The 21,539-nt window shown below is 33.9% G+C and overlaps 1 protein-coding gene across 2 annotated transcripts in view; it reads left to right on the forward strand.

Annotated features, from left to right (window-relative positions):
* The window catches only part of LOC145676500 (mitochondrial amidoxime-reducing component 1-like), a gene marked incomplete at its 3' end in the record, with an annotated part of 35,178 nt that extends 14,705 nt beyond the window's left edge, over nucleotides 1–20,473 (forward strand). Inside the window, 4 exon segments of one of the 2 annotated variants that reach the window (XM_081747310.1) lie at nucleotides 6,151–6,389; nucleotides 9,490–9,669; nucleotides 12,159–12,333; nucleotides 20,271–20,473. In XM_081747310.1, the coding sequence (XP_081603436.1) occupies nucleotides 6,160–6,389; nucleotides 9,490–9,669; nucleotides 12,159–12,333; nucleotides 20,271–20,473 (788 nt within the window). 2 annotated transcript variants of the gene reach the window in all.
* Between the last annotated feature and the right edge of the window lie 1,066 nt (nucleotides 20,474–21,539).

Here is a 21,539-nt window from a genome sequence, read left to right on the forward strand (position 1 = left end):
TACCCGTATTTAAGCGTTTTGAAAAATTCCGCTCCTGAAAGTGGAAATGGGCAGAAAGAGTCCAATGACTCACTCATAGACGCCCAAGTCACACTAATATTACAAGAAGCGTGAGGTTTGAACGAAATATTATTTTTGTTACGAGAGTAATGCATACTAAAGGATTTTAAAAACATATTTGAGCTTATGGAGATAAGGAACTTCAAATCTTTTTGCCCAGAAGAGAGTATCGCACAAATCCCTAAAATTAGGAAGATAAAATTGGGCATATAAACTCCTCTTTACATATAAGAGAAAACGTGCCGTAGAGTTTTTGAAAATTTCCATTTTAAGATAAACACTTTATAACTTTTTCGTTACGTTGGAAGCGACATTATCTGTTGTTTGAGATCGCATCAGGAAAAAACGGTTAACATCTTTTAAGTTGAATTTGAAACATACTTAATATGTACTTCGAGCTAGGTTTTAATCGTTCATTCAAGGATATTCGGAGGGGAGAAGGATGTTCAAAATTTATTCCAAAAATAGAGTATCTTATAGCTTTCCTAATTACACTTTTATTGAAAAGCGTACCTTAAGGATTGGCAAGGTGGATTCTGTTGTTCCTCTACAAAGAACGGATATATCAGCAAGTTTTAGATTAAAAGACTAGCAACTATGTCCCATTCTAATTTTTTTTAGGTAAAATGATAGTTAATACATGATTACACTATTAAAACCTAGCTTTATATATAGGCTATATATATATATATATATATATATATATATATATATATATATATATATATATATATATATATATATATATATATATATATATATATATATATATATATATATATATATATATATATATATATATATCCAGGGTGGGCCATAAGTCCCTTACCACCCCTTGTAAAATCTGTGTTCGTGGAAAATAGTGAACAACAACCATGTAGTAACATAGTAGGCCGAGGGAAAGTCTGATTGTGATAGTGGCCAAGATGGCTGCCATCTTGAAAGCCGCCATCTTGAATTCACGTCAAGATTTTAAATGGGAACATGGTCATGCGGCACATCATCTTAGGCTAGAATTTGAAGACAAACACAATGGTGAAATCGGTTTGTTGATATCTTAATTTGTTCAAACGTTACAGGCATTTCAAATTGTTAATTTTACCTGTCACGCATGGCGGAGCACGTGCTCAACGTAGCCTCCATCCCGAGTTATGCACAAGGTAAGTCGTCCAACCCAATTGTCTATGGCCCTCAAAAGAGTTTCTGGTGAAATATCGGCACAGGCTGCAAATATGCGTTCTTCCATGTGTTCAAAATCCGGATCTTTTCGGCGTATACCTTTGCCTTCAGATGACCCCACAGATAAAAATTCAAGGGCGTTAGATCTGGTGATCGAGCTGGCCATTCAATGGGAGTACGGCGCTCAATCCAACGTCCAGGAAATTGTTCATCCAGATAGGTACGGACCTGTAATCCGTAATGCGGAGGGGCACCATCCTGCTGGAAAAAGAGTGGAAATGTGTCGTCCTCGGACAATATGGAAGGGAGGATGAGATCCCCACAACATATCCAAATACCGTTCAGCAGTGAGGGTACCAGGAATGATGAATGTACCATAATTTGATGCCCCATAGACCACACCACACCATTAATTTGCCTGTACCTACCATTTTGCAAAGGGTCAACCCACTGAGGATTTGTCGGGGACCAATAGCAACAGTTTTGCTTATTCACTTCCACAGTGACATAAAAATTGGCCTCATCGGAAAATAAAATTTGTCTGTGGAATGTGGGATCCGTTTACAACTGTTCAAGGGCCCAGTCGCAAAATTCTACACGACGATGAGGGTCATCTTCAGATAGATGATATTGAAGTTGTAATTTGTACGTATGCCACTTGCTTTTCTGTAAGATACGTCCGATGGATGTAAGGCTGACACCATATTCCATGGACAGACGACGGGTACTGCGGTGTGGTGATGTAGCAAATGGTGCCAGCACTGCTACTGATGTGGCTTCATCTGTTTCGGTCGTGGGTCTTCCTGGGTCGTGGGTTCATCTGCTATGGAACCAGTATCCATGAACTTCTGAAAGAGTTGGGCGACACTAACATGGGAAACAAGATGTCGATCTGGGTGCCTGGCATTGAATTCAGCTGCTACAGCCCTTGCACTCCTTCCTCCTCATGCCCTTATCAACTCCTTCCTCTCTGCTATCGTTAGCGGCATAATTATTTACCCGCAACAACAGAAACAATACGGTAAAATTAACAATTTGAAATGCGTGTAACTTTTGAACACATTAAGATATCAACAAACCAATTTCACCATTGTGTTTGTCTTTAAATCCTAGCCTAAAATGGTGTGCCGTATGACCATGTTCCCATTTAAAATCTTGAAGTGAATTCAAGATGACGGGATGACGGCTTTTAAGATGGCTCCATCTTGGTCACCATCACAATCCGACTTCCCCCTCGGCCTACTATGTTACTACATGGTTGTTGTTCACTATTTTCCACGAACATGGATTTTACAAGTGGTAAGGGACTTATCCCACCCTATATATATATATACGAGGTAACCCAAAAAGGTTCTCTCGTTTTTTGTGGAGGCCTGTGTTCAATTGGCCCTCACACCGTGAGTTGAATGCGAATGGAGATAAGGCGAAGGTCAGCTGTCTGTGTGGGTGTATCCAACATACTACTTGGTTGTGGCAGTTCAGTTACACCGTGAACTTGCGTAAGGACATAGTGAACATGAGATATCCACAGAGCGTCATAAGGGCGTGTATTCTGTAAGAGTTCAAATTTGGGTCAAACGCCGCTGCAGCGGGTTGGAAGATATGCCAGACCTTTGGTAAGGGTGTCGTGACTATGAAGACAGTGCAGCGGTGGTTTAACAAGTTTAAGAACGGTGACGGAACACTCGAAGACATACCACGTGCCGGAAGACCAACACATGTAAAAATGAAGATCTTTAGGCAGCAATTGAGGCGAAGAGTGGCCAGACATGTGAGGAACTGGAACTACAATTCAGTGTGAGTGGAGAAACCATTCGGCAGCACCTCCATCAACTTGGGAAGCACAACAAGTTGGGTGGATGGGTCCCACATGATTTGACTCCGTGCCGGAAGGCAAAGCGAGCAGACATCTGTGTTTCTTTGCTGTCTCGTCTAAGGAAGAAACCATTTCTGGACAGGATGTTGACATGTAATGAGAAGTGAGTCCTGTACGAAGCTCCACGGTGCCACCGGTTGTTGGCATATACACTTGTATTATCACAATATCCACTGGTTTTGCACGTAGCTTTATAAACATCAAGCGGTCACTGCAGTATTCCACTTTGGTTGCACTTCTTGCTATTTCGTTCTTCATTGCTATCGCAACACCATTCTCGCCCTTATCGCCACCCGAATAGTATATTCTGTAATTTCCCAATATTATCTAATCTTTTTTTGGCCATCTCACTTCACTCAATCCCACTATGTCCACTTTACATTTGTCCATTTCCAGTTTTAAATTTTGAAGTTTTCCCTCACGTCGTAGAGTTCGTACGTTCCAGGTTCCTATGCTGAAATTAAAGTTATTATTATTTTCTCCTCTGATGATTCTTCCCGGAGATCCGAACGGGGGACTATTTTACCTCCGGCATTTTTTACCTCAGGAAGAACCATCATATTTATTTATTTTCCTCCTTCGTCCCTTCTGGGAAAAAGATAATGTGATAGTATTCCCATTTCCTTTCCACATCTTCATACCGTTGACCATCTAGTGGTTCATCCGCCTTTTAGGACAGCTTCCCCTCCTAAGGACAAGAAGGTGCCCTGACCTGCACCCGCTCATCCGCCCTCCGAGAAGGCCGTTGGCACTCGGAAGAAGCTGACTCCTTATCCCGGAAGTCGGTCGGTCCCCACCTACGTTAGCCGCCAAAGACGTTGCCCGCTTTCTCCCACGAGGAGGTGTAGGTTGGGATTTTCCCTTCGTTTAGGATGAGACCCGAAGGCTTTTCTGGAACCTCTCCAGTACTTTTAGAAAGCAGGACAGCTATAATGTGTCAAAAATACTGGTTTCGACGATAGATCTTGCTGTAAGAAGCGAATTGCTGGCTTCATGTTGTTGGTATGCCAATCACTTTATCTTGCACTGACAATTTCGTCCTCGGTTTTTCAGATAATTTTTCCAGTCTCTTTGCAGTTTCAAAACATGTTTTGTATCAGCTCTTCACGGAAATTTGAGCCTTGAATTTCTTTTTCATTAATGATCCTTGGTATTACTGCTCCATACGTTTTCTAGATTCTGGGTCATAATGACAGAGACTCCATTCTTCTGTGAGTATTCTATTCAAAAGTTCGTCGCCTTGATTGTTATAGCGGTCGAGTAAGTAGTCGTACTACATCCTACTCCTTCTTCATGTGTCACGGTTTGGAACTTTTAGATTTGCTCGTATCTAGTATTACGCCGTAGAGCACTATCCCTGTATTGTATCGACTCTCTCCGATGAATTTCATTTTCTGAGAGACCTTCAGACTATACAAAACAGGTTATTTTCTTTTGTTCATGCTTGATGCACAATGCCAGCCGAACGGTTACGTTTTCACTCCAATGGAAGAAAGAAAAAGGTACCAATTAACACCAAACTCTCATAGAATTACAACAGTATAACATTATAGGATGCTAGGGCAGAAGGCAGTTCGCATAATCTAAAGAAAAATGTGTCGAAATTATAGATTAAAAAAAAAAAAAAAAACTTTCCCTCGATTTATGAATTTTGTTAGGGCATTCTTTTGGGTTAGTAACTGTAAAACATTTCTACTGAATTATTTTCAGACATTATTTTATTACAAATTTCGTTTTTTTTTTTTTAAATAAACATGAAGATTTTCAACCTTGCGTTTAATACTATATATTGTAAGTCCTATTGTAAGTCATAAACACTAAATTATATGACTAGGGGCATGATATAGACATTTGTGAATAAAGTCTTCATACATAACTTTAGCTAAGGAGCAGTTGAAGCTGTTGACTATTGTCAAATAACAATTATATACTTTCAATTAATTTGTTCACTTAATTTTTACCAGAGCATTTAACTCTAGATATAACTATGGTTGCCAACTTTTGAAAATTGAAATACCGGACACCCTCCTGGAGTACGTATACTCTTAAGATTATGACAGCATTGCTCGTCAAAAATGTGGAAAATCTGAAAGTCACATGAAATTGAGCGATTCGGAGTTCAAATTTAGTAACTTTAGTTACTTTTGAAGCATTTATTAAGCTTACTTACTCCAGTTTTGATTGAGTCCGCACAAGTAATTTCTGTAATCTACCATCAATAGTACATCGTATTTAAAACAGAAAAGCAAATATAATTGGCAATTTAATTATGGCATGCACAAAATATACGTGAAAAACAGCTGATAATGTCTCATAATGCCTATGTACATTTACTGGATTTGGATGCATTATTTAATTGGAAGATGTAGCTACGGATGAAGCAATACTAGCTGCGCTCTTCAAAATGTACTATTGTTGACCTTGAGCAGTTTTGATAAGTTCAGTTAATTTTCCTGTCTTCAACTCTTCAGCAAATTCCGTGCACAACAGGTCGATATCAAAGCTAAGCTCTGCTTTAACCATGCTCATCAACAAACGATTTCTTTCTTCACTCCAAAATAATCCCGAATAGAATAGACAATAAGACTAGTAAGAGGAAAAAATACCGGACATTTAACGTCCGGTTTTGAGGTTCTACCGGCCAAGGAGGATTTTCCGGTCCGGTAAAATACCGGACGGTTGGCAACCCTAAATTTAACGTTTAAGAATACTATTGTTCATTCCTCTTATTTAATAACGCAGAATTTGTCATATTTTTATTTCCTTCCAGACTATCTATATAGTTTGCTACAGATTATTGGTACTTGGAAGAACTAGCGTAGCGAACAGATTATCTTTCTTACTATACAAAAAAAAAAAAAAAAAAAACTTTCTTATATATCTTATATGATATATCTTACATATGTATATCTTACATATATATCTTACATATACTATATATATATATCTTACATGATGTTGCCCAAACTTTTAACTGTTTTTCTATATCTAAGGATAATAACTATTATTTTTAATTAGAATTCTCATTATTTCAGGTTCTAAGAATGACTATCAATAACACGACACTTGTTTTGGGTACAGCGGCTGCTATAGCTACAATTGGAATTTCCGTTTGGTGGCAGAACCGACGTCGAATAAGATTTCCTGACAAATGGCGCCAAGTTGGGAAATTATCAGGTGTAATTATATACCCGATGAAGTCTGGTCGTGGGGTGAAATATGATGAAGCAGAATGTACGAAACTTGGGTTGAAACATGGACATCTGCGAGACAGGTTCCTGATTTTAATTTTGTATACGTATATGAAACTTTACTGCTATTTAGTGCTTACTAGTAATTTGCGAATTATAAATTATTATTCACATTGTAAGATACCTAACATTTTCAGTTAAGATACGTAGTAGACAACACATAAAATTGACATCCTTTATCTTGCTTCTTCTTTTAGTTACAGCTATTCGTTTGTAAAACTCCTTTTAGCTGGTGGCACTCACTCAAACATGTTAAGGTCAGCGTTAATTAAAGTTCGAAACTGTGAATATCATATGGTTAAAGTTTCGTCTGAATTTTTCTGTAGGTAATCCGTTTTAGTTACTCGGTTACCTTACTTACTCTGTTTTGTATTGTTTTTAGATGTAGAAAAGCCCAGAACGTTGCGTTTGTTAAATGAAGTTGTATGGCAAGTAAAAAGTCTCCTTTTAGCTACATACATACTGTTCATGTTATTGTAACTTGTTTAAAGCAAAACTACACAGAAAGTAGCAAACGTTTACAAAACTTGTTTTTATTATGTACTATACTTTGCACAAGAGAAACGACCTAAATGTTTTTCTTTCTTTTCTCTCTTAAAGTTGGGAATAACTGTGCTCCTTAGTTAGGCTGATTTTAATGTAAGAAATATAGGAAATTCTTAAACATACACACGTCATGTTTCATAAAAATGAGAAAATTTCTATGAAACATTTTATTAAAGCTCGATTTTGGTTACGAGAAAATTAATTAGCAATCTCCATTTAGGAGATTTTGAAGAATAATGAGGCCAGCCAACCTAAGGTTAATCACACCATTCCAATCCTTAAGGAAAAGAAATGTACGAACTGAACAGTGGGTTGTGCCTAATCTCAATCTTTTGTCCTTGTTTATGGAAATTAAACGTTTGGGGTTGTATCTTTATACAAAATTAATGCATTAGTTACCAAGGATGTTATAAAATAGAGACTCTACCCATACGTATCTTCAGCCTATTAAATTAATAAAGAAAAAAAAAACTAATATCGGCACGTCTGATTGGCTACTCTCGTTTCCACCATGATTGTTGGCTCAAAACATTGCGATCTTATTGGTCGGAGTGGGCAGAGTAGGGGTGGCGAAACTGTGACGTATGGCTTCAAGATTTTGTTGTAAGGGCAGATCCTCTATTTTATAACATCCTTGCTAGTTACATACAGTCTCCCACAGTGTATACCTCATCTTCCTCTTTCTCTCTCTCATCAAAAAGTCGATCATTGCATTACATAATTCTTTGTTCTGTATATACAAATTTTAATAAGTTAATTCTCATGTAGAGTGTCTCTATGGTAACTTGATTTAGATCACCTTTATAGTGTTTTAACTAATACATGAGTTAATATAAAGTCAATTGTTACATGGATATTACGAAATCATATAGGTTTCTGTGTGTGCATAGTTCGCGTGAAATGAGTGACCTAATGCCACGATGCGTTAAGTGTAAAAATAGTTTCTGCTTAAAGTAAAATAAAGTTACATCATTCTGCTTATTCACACAACTTAGTCTCTTGTGATTCTAGGCTATGCTCAAAATTTAAAATTATGATGCAATGTAATAAAATAACTTGAGTGTATTCTGGAACAGGAATCCAGGCATATTTTCAGAAGTAGGAACATCGTAGAAACCAACGTGTGGGTGCAAAGGATGGCTCTTTATGTGGTAATAGTAGCTACCAATAGGGCCATACTATCATTTTTGCTGCCCCGAGACATTAAAAAGGTGCTTGTCCCCTCAATACGAACTAATACCGGTAAAAAAAAAAAAAAAAAAAATGAATCAATGAAGTGAATAATTAATATTTCAGTGGAAGTAGATAAAAATGTATACAATAAATAAAATCACATAATCATAAACTTTCGAATTAATTTCTTGAATATTTTTAGGATGAAAACTTTGTAAAAGTGTAGATGAATACATTCCGAATCTAACGCCTTGCCGAGATCAGTACTATCACGTAAATTTAAAAGAGTAGCAGATGATACTACCTTTTATGAGATCAGTTCTAGTATATTATTTAGTAATGAAAAACTGTACTTCATTTCTTTGTGTACTTTCCTACGTTTTTCCAACTCTGTAAGAAAGTGATCAAACATCACTAGGTAAACAAACACCACTCAAAATCCCTTCTTCAGATCAGATCTTATCTTTGTTATGGAAGTTGATATTATGATCAGCCATTTTATTTTCTTCTCCTTTGTTGATTTATAGATGAAATATATGCAATGAGATTTTTCTTTTCCAAACCTAAAATATGAGAAAATTACTCGTCCGACAAAAGTTGCCGTCCCGGCCATAGTTCATGTTGACCCATGCATATATACGGGTCTAGGTATCAGTATGTTGTTCGAACGTATGTTCTTCATAGGTGTATTCCGAAAATAACATCTCTAGAGTAAATTTGCACTTGATTTTTGTTGACATTCAAACCATATTAGGCATTAGTAAGAAAGTGCCTCCACTGAAGTACATAACGAAAGTATTATAGAATTTTGTACAAGTTTAAAATTGATAGTGTTTGTAGATTATACAACAGTGAATATGAAATTATTACAACCTTGGTTTATGGGTTAACAGTTGCAAAAATGCTTCACCAAAATAGTCTTTATATGCTGATTTATACATATTTATACATATCATATATACTATACATGTATATATCATATATTTTATATATATGATATATTATATAGATCATATATATATATATATATATATATATATATATATCATAGCACATTCATATAGATATATTCGCAAGCATGGGCGTCTCTGGCGGGGGGACGCGTTCCCCCAATATTTTGAAATACGAAATATTCAATATTTTATTTTAATTTAATAGTTTAGATACTCACTAGCAGTTAGATAATTTCTTTTGATTTCCCCCCCCCCCCAAATTTTACATGCCAGAGACGCCAATGTTTGCAACTACTGAACTTTTAACTGTTGTTATTTTCTTCGTTGAATGTCGGTTCTGGCAGTGAATTTCTAAGAATACTAACAGTAAGGAAACTGTGACTTGTTATTAAATAATAATTAAATAACTAATTCTGAATTTATCTATTACTTTTATATTAATTTATTCCAGATTTTTCTTAGTATATGATGAAAGTACTCAAAATTTTGTAACTGGTCGTAAATATTCGGAGATGGTGTTAATATCTGTAGAAGGAGAAGGCCATGATACAGTTACTTTCAGCGCTCCGGAGATGCCTCAACTGAAGCTGAAATTATCGGAGTTAAATTACAAGAGGAAAGTAGGTTGCACGTAAGTAACTTTTCCTTTGTAACTTTTTTTTTTTTTTTTTTACATGATTTTGAGGGAAAAATTGTAAAGAACATTTTCTTCCTTCTAAAGAGGAATGGGTGTGGCATGAAAAGAATTTCTTGAAATTTAAATTTTAATAACAAATTACGTTTGGTCTTTTCTCATATAGATCCCTGACATATTCTGCACAGAACATGTTAGAATAATGATAACCAATTTATAATGAATTGAGACCAAGAACAAGATACGTGTGGAATTACGTAAATACAATCAATTGTTATTTTGATTTGTAAGTCGGTTGCTTGTGTAACTTGGGCACTTTCTTGGATCCAACAGTACAAATGTCACTATATTTCCATACAGTGATGATTTCATATTTCTCCAGTGGGAGATTTGAATAAACAGTACTAAAATAGCACTGCAAAAATACTGATAATCCTGAAAATACTGGAATTTCTTAACTCTGGAGAGATTCCCCCCAGATCACCTCCCTGAAATCATCACTGCTTATATAGATCCTCATGTCTTAACCTTCAACACAAAATACTCATATTAAGATTTTGTAGCACTTTGAAATTCACAACTACAAAATATTGTGCAATGCGCTGAGGGACAGAGATAAAATAGCGGCGTATTACAGCCTCTAACCTTATTTCGTAGCGAATTCAAAAGTAGATACGATTGTGAAAATAGAATAGCACATGGTATTAGTTCATAAGATAAAATTCTTGTAGTTGGCTCTTCAAGAATATTTGAAGGTATACAAAAATCACATTTGGCGGAAAATATAATTCTATAAAAAGAGAAAAAGAAAGGTTAATATCATTCTTTCGGTACTGGTAACATATCATTTGGTCCAATCATATTATACTTAATAACAGTACTAAATAATTTTGGTTGCATGCTGTCACACATACCACATATTCGTGCGATTAGTTTGGCCACAGGTAACAGTTAGCAATCCCCTGTCCCAAGTATAGAGACCCCATACACTAGACCCGGGCAAATCCTCCTACCAGTCACCAAACCAATCACAAGCACATATTAGGTTAGCATTTCTTGTTTCAGTAGCAGAAAAAGTCAACACTTTTTTTCTTTTCTAATAGCAACTAAGCTTACTTTATGATCCAGAAAATACGTATATGCAAAACGTATTTTCAAAACAGTAACAAAAATTTTATTACAAACCCCAAAAATAACGAACAACAACAACAATTTATATGAGCCAACAAAACTATACACTGAATTATATATATTATCAATTTTAACAGTGCTCAAGTTTCAAACGTATTCTTTTACAAGCTTCACAATTCCAAAAAAGGCTAATTTTAACTTTTTGTATTAAATATTCCAAAGGTTTATTTTCTTTTTCAAACGAAATGGTGTAAGTTGTTACGCAATTTTCCTTCAAAAGTAATAAGGTTTAATAGTTCAAACATTCCTCGGTAATCTCATATTTAAGTCAAATTCTATGCGCTCCATATGACACAATTCAACTACAATACTTTACAAGTCTACTCTTAAGTTTTGGGATCCGAACCAAAGGGAAACGGTAATTCTATGCTCTATGGAAAATGATAGAAAGGCGAAATAAATTTAAAATCTCCCACTCCTCACTTCCAAAAATAGGTTAATAATTTCCCAAGATTCCCCATACAGCACAAGAATACCAACCTGTTTCCGTTTGAGCCTTTCTACCGTTACTTACCACCAACATCACAAAAAGAAAATGTAATTCACTAATTTAAATTTCTACACAACACTTTAGGAATATTTATCACATCCAAAAGCAATTCATACGTCTTCTTTTGGCGTCGCAATTCTAACGCCAAAACTATTGCCAAAACGGTTCCATTTTCAGAGGTTGAATTTAACTAAACATGAATTAACACAAATTTATATCCTAACCAAATGCGTACCTATAGTTGAATGACATGGCTCTCCATGCTCATTCCTTGGCAGTTTACACGAATCACCCGACAGCACTTGTCATGCCATGTATTGTCATTCGAGAGAACTTCTCTAGGCTTGACTGAGCTTCTCCTTGGTTAAGCGGTTAGCATACGCGCCTGTTGCGTGAGAGACCCGGGTTCGATTCCCGGCGGGAGCTCATGTGGTTCGGATTCCGCGTTAATCAGTAGGTCCACGTCTCATATAGCATCGCTGCTGAACGGGACGTTAAACTCAAAATCAACTCAATCAACTCATTCTCTAGGCTTGACTATCTGCGCTAGACAGAGGTGACCTCTATTGGATAGAAGTGAAATTACGTAACCGCTCACTTAACAAACATCTTACAATTCTTGAGTAGTTGTTTTCTTTCTTCTACAAACGCAATATACGCGACAATGCATAATGGAGGGAATTAAATATATCTAAAATGTAATTATCACTAATATTTTTTGCCTCATTTTACTTACTTGGTATAATATTGAACATTAAATTAATGATCTCATGTTTTCCGTACTATTGGTTTTGTCTTTTTTAAGAATTTGGGGAGAACCAGTAGACGCTGTTGATTGTGGTGATGATGTTGCTCTGTGGTTATCCAGATTTATTCTCAAACAAGATAGTGGATTCAGGTTGGGATTCTACGTTCGGAATATCTCTCAAAGGACTACTGGAAAATATAGCCCAGTGTTTCCAATTACTGACAATGATTTGGTAAGATAATACGAGTAATAATATTAATATATTCTTTTTATACGAATTTGGGATTAAAAACAACAAAATAATCTTGTCTTATTATGTCTTCTATGTACGAGTAAATGTACTTTCTTCAATATTTTGGCTGAAAATCGTCAACGTTGATCACGAAACTAAAATAAAATAAAACTCTTTTCTGAAAATCTTGAGGAGATTGGTAATTGAATATAGATGAGCATTAATATATTAAGATGTAGTCACATAGAGCAAGGTTCCCAGCTGGATGCTTCACAATTACCTTTCAATTTTTCTATTTATTTATTTTTTTGTTTTTCTTTTATTTATTTATTTATTTATTTAATTTTTGTTTCCCACTTATGCCCCCTCTCTATCTGATGAAATAGTAGCGAAAGTGATTTTATTCCTTCTTTGGTGTAGAGTACTAAATTTTCATTATTTTTTGGACTTCTCTTCATGTTGATGTCTTCGGTTTTAATGCATCTTAATATTAAAAAAGTAGCAGAGTTATGTAGATTTTATAGATTGAAAAAAAAATCATTCCTATCGTAAACATATATATGTAGTTAATATTACAACAATTGCATTATGTTCCCTATGATGCTCCCATCCAATGCTCAGATTATAGAAAAGTTGTAATTATATAGTATTAGTTACTTGAGTGACTGCTGATACCTATAAATTTTTACATATGTAGACACTTAAAAGCACTCTCCTAAAGTTTGACGCATGGACCAAATGAAAACTCGTGTCAGAGGAGCAGTCCTCAAGTTATTCTTATCAGATTGACACAAGTGTTACGCAGTAAATCTCAAATGTGAAAATCCATAGGTCTGAGCCATCGCTTAAATCACTCCTGCCATGGTAACGCAAGTCTTCTGTAATTAGAAGCATCAAATGGAAGCATGCATTCAAACATACATCGACCATATTAGATAGATTTTTAAATATCACTCTACAAGTTGCAAGCTCAATTTTATCCTAACTCCTGTATCAAACACTGCCAAATTCATTAAGGTAAACAGATATATGTTCATCTCTGATGACATACTATGGAAAACCTTCTGTATTAATAAACTGAACGCATCTATTTTCGTAAACATGTATATTATGAAATTCATTTTAATTTAATTCCACTTATCAATCGTTCTGTATACCATATTATACATAGATTTGTACTACATAGTGTAGAACTTATTAATACTTAGAACTGGTACAATATTTAGAACAAATATTTTTCTTTTAACAAATCATAAAGAATACAATTTTAAAGAAAATACAACTTTCACACTCTACGCAGTAATAATAATAATAATAATAATAATAATAATAATAATAATAATAATAATAATAATAATAATAATAATAATAATAATAATATTTATAAGAAGTAATGAAGTAATATAATAATTTTACGAAGTTTCACAGTAAACTACTTAGGTTATCAAAATTATTTATTGTATGCAACGCGTTACTAAATATTAGTTTGCGCACTGAAGTGAAGAAAGAACTATTTTTCTGATTAACCTTTATATGGCCTAGTAATACAATAAATTATACAATAAATAATTTTACGACCATGCAAATGAATGATTTTCCATATGCAGATATTTGGTAGTAGCTGCAAATCATGCTTCTATACTCAGTGTTCGAAGTGGAAAAAAAGCAGAGGCGGTATGTTTTATTACGATTTTGACTCGACATACCAGCTACCTAAATGTTGAAATACAATGAGGGTATGTTGGCTAAAAGATTGCATTTTTTGATTTCTATTTCTGATTTCTATTTGCATAATGACTGAGAACTTCTCTGTAGTTAGAGGGGGGGAGGGGCATGAAGAGATCTTGATCTTTCTCCAACAACTTCCTGAAAAAGTTTTAAAAATATCCCCTTATCTTGTATTACAGGTCATTATAAACGTAAATGCTCAAAAATCAAGTTTTTATATAAACAATTTCCTGCGGGAAAACTCCCGGACCCCCTACTCGACTGACAGGTATCCAATCCACCAAGATCCACCTCCACAGTAAACAACACCTAAATTCATCCATGCTCTAAACACGATATTTAGATGCATAAAGGCAAGAAGACACACATAGGAAAGAAAGAATTCAATATGGCACATCAAAATATAAAGTAGATGAACGTCTTTGATGACGCCTTATTTTAAAAACAAAAGATAGGCAAAATAACAAAAAAGTCATGTTGTCAACTTAGAAATTATTTCTATATAAGAAATAAAATCTTTTTAAGCGCAAAGCTATTCATCAATTACTGTGCATAAAAATGAATTTATTAAAGATATTTAGTATCTACTCTCCAGTGACGGTATGTGTTGATCACTGAAAAACCAGAGATGGTATGCCTTCATCACAGTAAAACCAGAGGCTGTATGGCATACCACCGTATACCGTCTCACTTCGACCACTGTATATACTGCATCCGAAATCTGTGCTCAGTAAAGTGAAAAAACTTAAGTAGGGAAATTTGTGTATGATTCCTCAATTTATTTCACATTTAAATCAAAATTATAAAATAGACTGTACCTACCTGTCTATGTCCTTGTATTTACCATAATATTCTTCAAATAGGGGCTTTATTAGCACTGTTTTAGCTCTTTAGAGTCGAATTTTAAGACACCTATTTTTAAAAATTTTCTTTCTGATTTCTTAGGGAATAAAATAAACTTAAAATTAGGAAACTATAATTATATTTTAGAAGTTAAGAAATATTTCATCAACTTGTAATATCTAGTAATACCGCGCTCTAGAGTTCTTAGGAGAAATTTCTAACCTTTTAATCGGAAATTGTATCAAAAGTAGCTTGTATATTAATATAAGACATCTTTGTTAAACAATCTTGAAACAAGAATGTTTTTCAAATTACCAAAATAAAAGTCATTTTCCTAATTGCAGAAAATGAAGTCCACATATTGAATTTCTTTTTTACTGAAGATGTCTTTTTACTTTCTCTTGAAATTCTTCACACGAGAATTCTCTTACTGATAGCAATGTAAAAGCTACAACTATCTTCCAACATAGCATTTCTTTAAAACTTTTCATTGCTTCAGAGATGAGAAACACCTTTCGAGTTCAGCAATAGTTTTGGTAGTTGTAAGGAGAAGCCTCAATAGTATTACAACCTGGGAGAACATGTCTTGAAATGTTGTTTATTTTTGTGCAACTAACTTCTCCATAAGTCATTTTCGTAAAGCAAAGTTCCTTCTTCCCTTTCCGCCTAAAATAGAACGTTTTTATGGTCATATCGATTTCATTATCAGGAATTTTTTTTCACAGAGTTTAACTTTCTAAATCTGTCTTAAACCTTGAACCAAACGTTAAAAAAATAACATTTTTTAACGTGTGAGATTCTTAATACAAGTGTCTCTCGAGCTTCAGTTGTGATTAAAGCGTACATATCCTTAATGCCTAATATGTCGTGCGATTTTTTTACATTACTTATTACCAGATAGATTCATTGCAGCTGATTAAGCTAGATAATATGCAGCATTATTGTGTGAAAAATATTATTCAATATAGAAACTTTCATATTTCAAGTTATAGTGTAAGCTTAGTGGTTCTTCAAATGTTTTAAGAGCAAGTTTTAATTAAATTCCTTAAAGGATCCTACCGTTATTTAGAAACTTGATTCATTATTCGAGATTTTAAATTCCATCAGGTTATTGAGACACTTGAAATGCCTCCAAAAACTAAAGTCGTGTAATACAGTGATTATCTTGAAAAGGAAATAGGAACGTAGATAAATAGTCAAAAACTGATGATTGATTATGTAATGCAGCTTCAGCCACGATGAGATAAAACTGCTGCTTGTAACAATGTGTACTATGAATGTACTGATGATTATGCTTTATTTCCAATATTGTGTGCACACAATTTAATTCTACCTCTACGCCAGCTGTAACTATTCATACATGCCTGTTATTTCATCAGACACAACCGCGACAAATATAGTATTATTTATTTTCATTCCAAGTGTTGTCGACAAACTTAAAATATTGAATACAACAATTGTTGCTGCTACGCTTAAGGAAAACATTATTAGATTATATATGTTTCTTTACTGCATTATCCCAGCTGGTCTCGAAATTCACCAGATCTAAGAAATGCCGGAAGTTTGAGATTTTTCTTTCGCCTTATCCACCTCTATATTATGCCTTGTGATGTAGTCATAATATGTACGACTATTAATGAGTTTCTTTTTTTTTTGATGCTAATGACATTCAAGACATTTTTCTTGCTTGGCTCCTTTTCTGCATCAAAGCTACATAAGACATGTATTCACAGTTCAAAATGGAATAATATGGACCATCACATTGGGTTCAAACTTCAATGCTCCCCTACCGAGAATCAAACCTGGGACCCCACAAACCAAAGACAACCAGCCACTAGTTCAGTAGGATTTTTTTTCTGTGTAAAGAAGAAATTTTTCTATGAATCTTCATTTTCAACAGGCTTTTCAGATAATCATATAAGTGACCAAATTCTTCTAAATCTTAGACTACAAATCAATGCTTCCGAATAAAGGGCATAGAAAATAAAATAATAGAGTATTTCTTACATTAAATTCGCATAACCAGGTACACATAAACTTTGTGCTATACTCACGGTTCTCCCATCGTTTCCCCTCACCTCTCTTTTGCTGCTTACCGTGTTATATCGAATATAATACAATCCCAAGATTTTTAGAATATATTAATATATAATTACTATCCAGCCTAAAACATTACATGCATTTAGAAAATGTCTTATAATGGAAAACTTACTACACTAAATCTCTTTTTAACACATTCTGGACGGCTACGGGCTCAGCATGTGTTTATTAACGTAAAAGATTTGCAAATGTAAGAACAATTATTGTTTGAGTGAGCAAGCTTTGTAGTTTTCAGAAATTCCTTTAAAATAAAATTAAGTTAAATGGATTTTTCACCGAATTTTTGAATACTGCCAGAAAATCGTCTGCTGGGAAAATCACGTCCATCCACTAAGAGTTAATATTTAAGACTGTCTTTATTGCATCTTCCTCTTCTGGTGGCTACCACTTTCAACCAAACGGCACGCTCGCGAAGGGGTGATACATGTAGTACATTCGTGCGTTGTATGAAACAATGGCATACGGAAGGTGACAAGAAGCATTACTTTATTTATTTATTTATTTAATTAATATACAACACAACAGGCTTAATGCCCAATTACAGTGTTGTGTACATACAGTAAATGTTACATATATAAATTTCTTAATTATTTCTACAGAAAATTTCTTGCTTCACATATGATCTCTGAAAGACTAAATGCATCCTGTTTTCTGAAAGACTAAATACATCCACTTTATCAAACTTATTTATAATATCATTGTATAATTTACACAGCCTCCACATAGGATATTTATATAATATATTGCTGGCTTTCGCACAATAAAATGTTCCTGTATTCTCTACTCTGGTTTTGCAAGTGGGAATCCGCAATGTTATTTTCGAGACCTACTCCATACAATTAATAACAAGTCCAACATCCATCTTCTTTTTTCTAGAGTTTGAAAATTAAAGTTGTTTACTAGATCATTGTAGGAAATATATTTAGGATAATAATTAGTTTTTTTGTATGTAAGCATTTTCAAGAATTTCGTTTGGATGTTTTCTATTTCTTGAGAGTATTTTTTTATTATTGGGGGTCCATATAGTAGAACAAAATTCTAATTTTGATCTAACATATATAAAATAAAGTGTTGTAAACGTTGTCTCACTGAAGAAGTCTTACTCTATTCTGTAAATTAAACCTAAGTTTCTATGTGCGCTGTTTGTTATCATATCTATGTGTTGATTGAAATTTAGTTCAGGATCAAAAATAACGCCTAAATCTTTGACAGTACTTGATTTAGACAATTTAGTTTCTTTCAGTGTATAGTCAAAGGTGATGGGATTTGTTTTTCCCGTAAAAGAAAGGGATTTACACTTGGATATATTTATTACTAATTTGTTGTCATCGCACTATGTTTGAACTCGCCGTAGATCTTGTTGTAGTTGTATGCAGTCTTCAGTTGAATTAATTCTAGAATATAATTTGAGATCATCAGCGAATAGGAGAATCTCAGAGTTTTCAATAAAAAGTGGAATATCATTAATAAGTAAGAGAAATAGCAGAGGACCCAGATGAGATCCTTGAGGAACTCCAGACAGAATAACAAACTTTTCCGTGACATGCCCCTTGTATAGAATAGATTGTTTCCGGTTACATAAATACGATAAAATATATTCTATTGCCGACTTGGAAAAGTTTAGGCTTGCTAATTTTGCCACTAGAACATGATCCATGACATCGAATGCCTTACTGAAGTCGGTATAAATAACGTCTACCTGGCCGCCTTTGTCTAACTCCGTTGCTATAAAATTTGTTACAACTGCTAGGTTTGTTGCAGTAGATCTATTGTGTAAGAAACCATGTTGATGTATAGATATAATTGGCTTTACGTGATTCAGAATTCGTGTATATAAAATACTCTCAAGAATTTTGGCAAAAGCAGATAATATAGCTATAGGTCTGAAGTTTTGTATTTCGCTTTTATTTCCAGACTTTGGCACTGGGCACACTAAACTTTGTTTCCATATGTCCGGAAAAGTGCATGTTCTTATGGACGTATTAAATATAGTACGGAGCGGATGCTTGAATATATCAATACAGTCTTTGACAACATACGGAGGAATACCATCACATCCACATGACGCTTTTGGTTTGAGTGCCTTTATAGTCACTTCAATTTCTCGCAGTTGTATTTCTCCAAGTTGAAAGTTATCCAACAGGCTAATGCATTCCGTCTTGTTAGATATAAAACTGTCTACATCATATTTTGCTGACATTGTTATAAACAGATTGAAAGTAATGCGCGAAGGTCTGAGCAATCTCACTGTCCTTATTTAGTTCTTTCCCATTGTAAGTCAAGGAGGCTGATGACATTCTTGGTTTTGCTTTTGACAAAACTCCAAAGTTGGCCCGGATCATTATGAATAGAAAGTTTAGATTCTATAATGAATGTTTTATACGCAATTGATATGTCGGTCTTTATCTGTTTACGTAACTCATTAAATTTTTCACGGTGATATAGGTTTGCAGTTATTTCACTTTTCCATTTTTTATGATATGATTTGGATTTTATTTTTTAAATTATATTATAAGTGAACTAGCTCGGATAATTTCCATTAACATGTTTCTTACGGGGAATACACGTGCTAAATACATTATTATGTTGTAAAAGTTGGATAGAACACTATTGATATCATTCGTTTGCGAAAGACAGCCCCAGTTTATTTTGTGCAGTTCCACGTATAATTTTCTTGAAATCAGCCTTCTTAAAGTTGAAACCAGATACTTTAGCTTCTCTGTTTCCTTTCTTTGGAAAGATTAATGGGATAGAGACACACTGTTGGATGGTGTCTGTCTTCCTTAGTAACAAGAGGACAGTCTCTTTCAACGAGGACTTTATCAATATTTGATAATACTAAATCTAAAGTTCGGCCGTTACTGTTACGAATATTATTAAATGACGCTAAATTATATAAGGACATAAAGTTATATATATATTTTTTTACAATTTGTTGTTGATGATAAGAAATCAAAAGCACAACCTGTTATTTCAGGAATATTGAAATCCCCATGCAGTTATTCTATAAGATATGTATCATAAGGATCAAAGTGTTGCTAACTGTTCCACAACTCAAGGACGGTCCTTACTTACGAATAAGCTCATTTCTGTTTTTAATTCATACATACTAATATTTACATAGAATATCAACTTTACAATTAGAGTAAATAATTTTATCGTGCTATTGAATAACAGCACAGATAAAGAAACGGCTTCTGATTAAAAATAAAGTCCTTAGATGCAATAATTATTATGATTTTTGATGGTTTTGTTTAATTGTTTAGGGAGCCTATTCTGATTTAGCAAGTTACCTTTTAGTATCGCAATCTTCAGTAAATGACTTAAATGAACGTCTTGAGAAGAAAGTAAGTCCACTAAATTTCAGACCAAACTTGATAGTGGATGGTGCAGAACCCTATGAGGAAGACAAATGGGTTTGGATCAAAATCGGTGATGTGATATTTAGAAATTGCAAGCCTTGTACCAGGTAACTTAACTTGTTATTTGCTTTTATTGATTACTTTTAGTAGATTTAGCATTTAGTCATATTTTGTGTAACTTATCATGTATGTTTTTTTTTTTTAGATTTCTCTTAATAATACTGGCCCATAATAACGAATATATTTTTGTGGGAATAAAAAAATCTGTCCGTATTATGGAGATGTCCGTTATGGAGAGGTGTCTGTTAGGAAAGGCTTCACTGTACCACAATGTTAGAATTCCTTATCTAATTTATAACAAATATATTTAATGATAACAAAATTAAATGTCATTATTTTTTATCACAATCAGTTATAAATACACTATCAACAATAAATAAGTACTTACCATTTACCATAAATATTTAAATCCTGTGTTCTTCAGCTATGAAGCTTTTAGATATCATATTGTTTTGAATCAAAAATTAAAACGGAAGATCGTGCTACCGATTTAAGTAAAACTTCTCTATCTTATTATTTTAAGTAAGCACAGTAAAGTGGGGGATTTTTATATAAAAAGAAGCCGCAGCCTTAAGGCCCAGTCGACTGTTTCACTATTTTTGTAATATTATTTGTTAAAAATTATAAACGAATAGATGGCCCATTCCAACATGGACAAATCGGTCTGTTCTATAAATATTCGTTTTTACACTAATTTGTAAAATTTAACAGGGGATACAGGCTCCAGACACATAAAAATTATGTAACATAAAGATTGTAACAAACTAAATTATGTCTAAAAGTAAAATTGTTTTCTAAATTAAAATTGAAATAATTAAAGAGCATAACGTTCCAATACTTAAGAAGCCGGGCGCCATCTTGATGCAGGTTGCCATCTTCCTTACTTTGATATTGTTAATTTAATCTAACAACTCCATTGTTATTTGGTATGCGCTTTTCTATATGAATATAGTTGCTATGAGATTTAATTTTTAACAATCCAGAGAAATTATGTAAATAGTAATAGTTTAACAATGTAAATACTGACATGTGCGGTTTTGATCAATTGTGATTTGGGTATTTGTTATAAATTTTGAAAAAAATTAAATAGCAACAGTAAAATATATACAGGAC

Source organism: Thermobia domestica, unplaced genomic scaffold (genome assembly GCF_964235325.1).
Source record: "Thermobia domestica unplaced genomic scaffold, izTheDome1.hap1.1 HAP1_SCAFFOLD_175, whole genome shotgun sequence".
Lineage (NCBI taxonomy): Eukaryota > Metazoa > Arthropoda > Insecta > Zygentoma > Lepismatidae > Thermobia > Thermobia domestica.